The sequence below is a fragment of the Coturnix japonica genome, chromosome 8, assembly GCF_054131305.1.
Source record: "Coturnix japonica strain WE chromosome 8, WE-NBRP24, whole genome shotgun sequence".
Taxonomy (NCBI): Eukaryota; Metazoa; Chordata; class Aves; order Galliformes; family Phasianidae; genus Coturnix; species Coturnix japonica.
The window spans coordinates 8,473,583-8,480,095 of record NC_140670.1 but is presented as its reverse complement, the minus strand read 5'-3'; the positions used below and the strand labels follow the sequence as shown (position 1 = coordinate 8,480,095).

The following is a 6,513-nucleotide window of genomic DNA, read 5'->3' as shown; positions in this document are numbered from 1 at the left end:
GCATTCCAGAAAACATTCCAAGGAAATCAAAAGGCAGCCTTTGTGGGACAACTGTAAAAATGCCAGCTCCTCTTTTACACAACTTTACTGTAGTGCAAGTAACAAAAAATAATGAAATATTAAATGAGTTTGAAAGCTTAGGAAGTAATTTAAAATGAAATTAAAAATATTGCTGATGAATAACCATAGTGGAAAGTGTTTAGTTACACGTCAATTAAATTCTCTCCTTTTTGTATCTGCAATACCTCAAATGATGTTTTCTCTGTGTGTATTCTCCTGCTAGCCAAGTATCCTGAAAAAGCAGAAACTGTTAAATATTTCACAACTGGAAGAAAGAAAGAAAATGAAACCAGTGAGATATTTTTTTTTCTCTTAAATTAAGACTTCCCTTCAGAAATAAACTGAAATTCAACATGCTTGAATCACATATTCTTCTGTTTACAGCCTCCCACTTAAGTCTAAGCTCAACAACAACACTGGCAGAACAGAGTAAATTTGAGGAACTGAAACAAACTATTTCTAGATAACAGTTAAGTGAAGCATCCTGTGCACCAAAGTGATGATGTTTGACGCATCACTCACCAAACCTCTGTTTCCGAAAAAAACATCACCTTTCTCAATTGGCTTGTTAAGATCTTTTAATTGTTCTGTCCACAAAGTTTTAGCTTCTTGCATTTGCTGCCTTTCTCTTAAGTCTGCCTGTAAAGAAAATCAGAAGAAAAAAAAAAGTGATTACGCGGGAGCTATCTTTGGCTGCACATTGTCTTTGTGGTTTTGACACAGTGCGGTGCAGTAAGACTGACATTATCCTACCCACCCTCGTGTTCTACAGACGTAACAGTGTTTCAGCCTGTACTTATGTGATAACACTTTATCGTACTACTATGTGCCACCCCAAAGTATGGTATGTGTGCCATGCACAGGAAGCGATCTGGGACAGCCATTTCTCACACACCCATGTCTTGGGAGATAGACTAATTTGCCTGCATTCTCAGACAGCCCTTACCAATAAACACCAAATCAGAAAAATTGCTTTGGGATTTGGTTGTTTCCACTGTTTTCCTTTGCTGCAGATGTTTGTTCTCTAGTGTAATACATTTTATTGAAACTGCTGGAATTAGAAAGCATTACTGAAAATGAACAATAAAAAACACATTCCGGTGTTGCTGCTTGTTTTTCTTAATTACAACACAATTATGAATGTGTATCATATTCTGGAAGTCCAGACTGCCATAGATCCTAAGTGCTTAATTTGCAGTGCAATGTTTGCGGGGGAAGGTAGAAAGGTTCTAAGACTTTTTAGGGATAAAATGATAAAGTGTAGCCGTCCTTGATTTGATAGCATTTAGAAATATGGGATTACTAGAACAAAGACCACAAGTATTGGAGTTTTATGGGGAATTTATGTGTATTTTTCAGTCTCAGTATACATCACTGCAAAGAGACAAGAGAAATGGGAGTGAAATGAGATAGTCCTTCCAAGAACTGTGAAAGTTGTTGACACAACTGGAAATGGCTCAGAGGTCCTTTAAATACTACACAGAATCTGATCCTGAGTCTAGAGATACATTCCCAATGTGTTTCATATGATTTTGATACAGTAAATGGATTTGTCCCAGAAAAGCTTGCAGTAACTTGCCACGCTAGGAATGTTTTGGCTTGCACATCCTGGAAATCTCTGCTATTACTTTTGAATGCATTTATCTAATTTCTGCAGGTATTGTAAAGAAGAAAAGCTCTTAGCAGAGATGTTAATGAAATTAAGGTCAGATGAAAATCACACATTTCGTTTGTTCTTAGGACAGGAATAATACAACACTGGCTAGGTTCTCTGTCATTTATAAAGACACACTGAAGGTGAATGTGAAATCAAGTAGGCAGATCTAATGATGGTATCGTTGTTCCTACTGATATTCCCAGTTCATATATAATCCATATAAATCCATGTAAGCACTATGTCCAGATAATATTATATTTTTAATACAGCTTATTTTTAATACAGTTCATTGTACTCTATCTAAAACTGTAAATACACATGAAGTTTAAAATCTTTAATGTCACCTGGTAGCTGAAATAAACACACATAACATTTCCATGGTCTGCCACATTCTAGTTGGTTTACTTTCAGTAATTTCATATGCTGGAGGGAGCAGTTTACAAAATAACAATGGTCTACCTCTGCTGGCTTTACAGAAGTTTCAATTTACAGGCCTCCATACAGAAAAGTAGGTTACCCTACCACAATTTAAGCCCACTGACAATAGCTTACTTGCCTTTCATGAACCCTAAAGAAGAAAGTCACAGACTCCTCAAAGTCTGCAAACCACATACTGGAACCTGATCCATTCCATTGAGACTGTTCTTCAACATGCACCAACCAACTGAGGTCTAGAATGGCAGGAGTGTGTTACTTCTTATACAGATTGCTGGATGTGTAACACAGATGCATCTAACCACTTACATATTAAGTACATATTGCATATGCTCCATCCCAGCAGCTGATCCTGAACTCTGGAAAAGGAATTTTATCATTGACATCTCCCAGAGCAGGATTTGGCCCATGTTTCTTAACACATGGTGATGCTGAAGATACATGTTGTTATATTACTGAATATTTTTTATCTTATCACATGTAAGCTGACTAAACTAGGAGCTATTTATAGAGGCTAATTCACATTCTTATGGCATATGGATGTGCTTTTTGCCAGCTTTAGCATGAATACAGTTTATATTCATTAAAGCTGAGCTAGCTAATTACCATAGAATTAGCGAAAAGCTTTTTTAGCAATAGTACCTCAAGGTTGCCAATAATTTCATTTGGGATTTGGAAGGACTGTGGGCTTCTGATCTTCGTGACTGAAACCAGCCACAGCGCCTGCCTCGAAGGACTCTGCCTTTGGGCTGGGCTCTCCAAGGAAACTTCCTGGTTCAGATCCCTAGCAATAACCAACCATAAGAAATACATGAGTTAGAACATCCTCTCATTTTCTACAGGACCAGAGTCAGCTCAAAGACATGCAACAATATACAAAACCTGCTTTTGAGAACTTTACTGACAGCCAGCATCACTATTTCACCGCCCAGGCCAGGCAGATGCTGAGGTTATGAAGCTGCATGGGGTGAGAGCCCAGAGGTGCTGACTCAAATAAACGTGCTCCTCTGCTGACTTGTTAATGTAATAAAAAGCAATTTCATTCAAGCACTTATTTTAGAAGTGAATGCATTCTGGAGAAAATAGTGCTGGGCACCAAAGGGAAGAATCGTGGTAGGAGATTCACAGAATAATAGCTGGGGGAAAAAAGAAAAAAGGGAACAAAACTCCGTACCTTACGTTCCATATCTGCTGGTAATGCTAAGAGTGATGCATAGAAATCTGAAGATACACCTTCCTCAGGTGGAGCAGGGAAGGAGGTAACTGCACGTGGGGCAAGTTCAACCATATACTGCCAGAATATATAAAAAATAAATAAACAAAAGTTTACTTATTGCTTGGCAAATTGCAAAAATAATATCTTTTTGTGTGTGTGTGTTACTCTCCAGGTGCTATGAACTGGAAAGCATACAAAAAATGATTATAGATCAACTTTAATTTCTAGCTGCATCTCAAGAGAACCTGTTTATAACACTTGGAAAGAACATATGATTTTCGTAATTTCATAACACTACAGCTTCTTACTCATATGGATAATTACATTTAGAAAACACAGTGCTTTGATAATTTGCAGCCTTCACAATGCAAATTTCACTTATGAACAGGGATCTTGTTGCTTTTTGGAATCAAAAACCCTTCTGACCTTCAGAAAAAACCCTCCAGACATTCAGTGACAAGAGTATGCTGCAGTAAAGTTGTAGTGACACTGCATCAAATATTTTAATATGTGACTGTAATTTAAGAATCACTGACGGTCCAATTTTTGTTGCTAGATCAACTTGCTCCCATTTCTCATTCCTGTGCTCAAGGGAACACCTCACTGGTATTCTGCTGCTGTGTGAACTGCTGCTCCAGGAATGCTCAGATAAGAAAAGGGCATTTTCTCTCCTGGAGTACCTGGATGCAGTACTTGTCCTTCATCCTCATTCAGGCTCTCAAGTGATGTAGAATGCTGCCTCGAGTCCTCTAAAGGGCTGAGGTTTTGTGTTTCTGTTTTTTATTTTTATTTTTTTCTTTTAATGTGTGACGTGTCAATCAGGGTGACAGAAGGCAGTTTTCAATGACTAAGAAATAGTATACTAATGGTATGCTTTGGGCCTCTGCAAAGGGAAGTGCCCACTGAGAATACCAGGCAGATGTTCCAGTTCTGAGTCAGCTATTACAAAACAGGATTTTGCTTGCATGGTGCAAGTCAGCTGCATTAATTCACATCAGGGTAATTGCAGCTCCCATAAATTAAATTTCCTCATACCTCAGAAATCACAGCTAGATTGATGTTTGGCTCATTTACAGTTACCTGCTATGGTTACACATGCTAAAATATATGAAAGATTCTGTAATTTTTATGACAAAATAAAAGAAAAAAAGAGAAGAAAAAAAAAAGAAAAAAAAAAAAAAAGAAACAGTGATGACCTCATCGGTTTAATTTATTGCCTTCAATACTTATTTCACAGTCCTAAAAGCATTTCAGAGGTGATTTTGGACACTGCCATTATCTTCAAGATTCCCTGCCATGTATCAGCTAGCCCAAAAAAGGCACAGCTATCCCAGGTTTCTAAGAACCCAGAAGGAAGGAAGAACTTAAGTGATGAAAAAGACAAGATTTTATAGAGACCAACAATCCTTTCCAGTAACACCTGTGACCTAAAATTTTACAGCACTCTGCTAGAGTCTAAATACTGACAAAGGAAATAGAAAGTTTAGGTTTTCTCATCAAAATGGAAAAACCCTTTGCTGAACTGAATGCTGTTCTTTCTAGACTGAACCAGAAGCTTTGTTTTCAAATTCCAATGCTTTTTAAAAGCAGAGCTCTTTTGGTTTAGCAATTGCAGTACTCTCTGATTTCTCACCCTGTATTTTCTCACACAAAAATATTTGCTAAATTGGAAGAGAATTCACAAGTAGTTTCTGCTCCCTTATAACTACCTCTTTTGGTCATTTAGCTAACTGTTCACCTCTACTATTTTCTCTATTTAGATCCAATCATTTTCAGTTTATTCACTTTGGTCTCAAAAAAAGCAAACAAAAAAGAAAAGAACAACTAGGTGAGGTTTTTAAAACCAGTTCCTAGCTATTCAAATACATTTTTGTAGTATGGGCAGGATTTTCAGAGATGCAGTTTTAGAACAATATTCTTACTTCAGTGCATCCCTTTGAAGAGAGCCATTCTTTACTCATCTGTTCTGTGTCTAATAATAACCCTTGGATCATTAAGAAATAACTAAATTACAGCAGAACTAGGCTCTTTAATGAGCCATAATAGTCTCAATATTCAGCCAAAAGTTTCTCAGAAGTCTCTGAAACTGCAATGCAGAATATGAAATATTCTGTTTAGTAATAAGTTTATGAGCAGTAGTACATTTTACAGCCAAAATATAGTGACCTAAAAATGCCATTCCGCATTGTTCCTCCTATACATTGTGTCCTTAACAAGTCCAGGGGAAAATCTGAACAAATGAATTGCGGTGAGAGCCTGAAGCCAACCAACGTATTTAAATGAATCCTTCTGATGCAATAGTTTCCTTTAAAAAATACAATTAAGTCTTTGTATTTCCTTTGAACAAAATCTTGTGTTTAATAGCACCAATGGCGCTGTAGTCAAATCCATTTAAAAACCAGGAGGGAGACACACTAAGTTTTACACAGTTAAAGCCAGCCCTTAAAAAAAATGTTGCTAATTTTTGAAGTCTAAGTAAATCTGTGGCAAATTACTTCCACTGACCTACATTAAAAAATTCATACTCCAATTTTTTAATTCCTGAAGATTTGTCATTATCTGAGCATTATTCACTATGACAAAGATGTATTACTCAGAGTGTCCTTTTGAATCAATATAACTATTGAATTGTGAGAAACAGTTTGGCAAGATGATAACGCCTTCAGATTAATTGGCAATATTGTCAGGCACATTGCAAGAGAACTCAGGCAGAAAGAGACAGTGAAGCAGCGCACAAATGGAGGGGACACATCGGTGGCAGCTGCAGAGAAAAGGACGCTCTGAAAGGGATCAGAGGAGCAGGAGTTAAATGCAGTATCAGGTGCACAGTACCTATATCTTGGGCGCCAGAAGGCCCTTCAAACCAGCCCAGCTAACACAGGCTGGAGGCTGCTCCGGCCTCAGAGAGGTTCATGTGGGAATCATCGCTCAGTGCTGCCCTTACTTTCCCACCCAGTCCCAGCTGAAGGCTGCAGTCTGATTTCAAACACGGCTCTGCACTTACACCCACATACTTTCCCAGAATTCTTTCTAGGAAAAGTTTGCACTAAAAAGGCCAAAGTAGCCCAGTGTTGTGCTGTGCAGTACATAAGCCTGCAGACTTTTCTCTTTGCTGAGAGCTAGCAAATTACCTTGTTACAAATGT

At 37.8% G+C, this 6,513-nt stretch overlaps 1 protein-coding gene across 1 annotated transcript in view; it reads right to left on the bottom strand.

The window, feature by feature from the left end:
* Positions 1-398: 398 nt before the first annotated feature.
* Positions 399-6,513, bottom strand: part of CABCOCO1 (ciliary associated calcium binding coiled-coil 1) — a 50,119-nt gene continuing 44,004 nt past the window's right edge. Inside the window, 4 exon segments of the mRNA XM_015866234.3 lie at positions 399-699; positions 2,795-2,830; positions 2,832-2,936; positions 3,327-3,443. Of these exon segments, the coding sequence (XP_015721720.2) occupies positions 520-699; positions 2,795-2,830; positions 2,832-2,936; positions 3,327-3,443 (438 nt within the window). The 3' untranslated portion in view covers positions 399-519.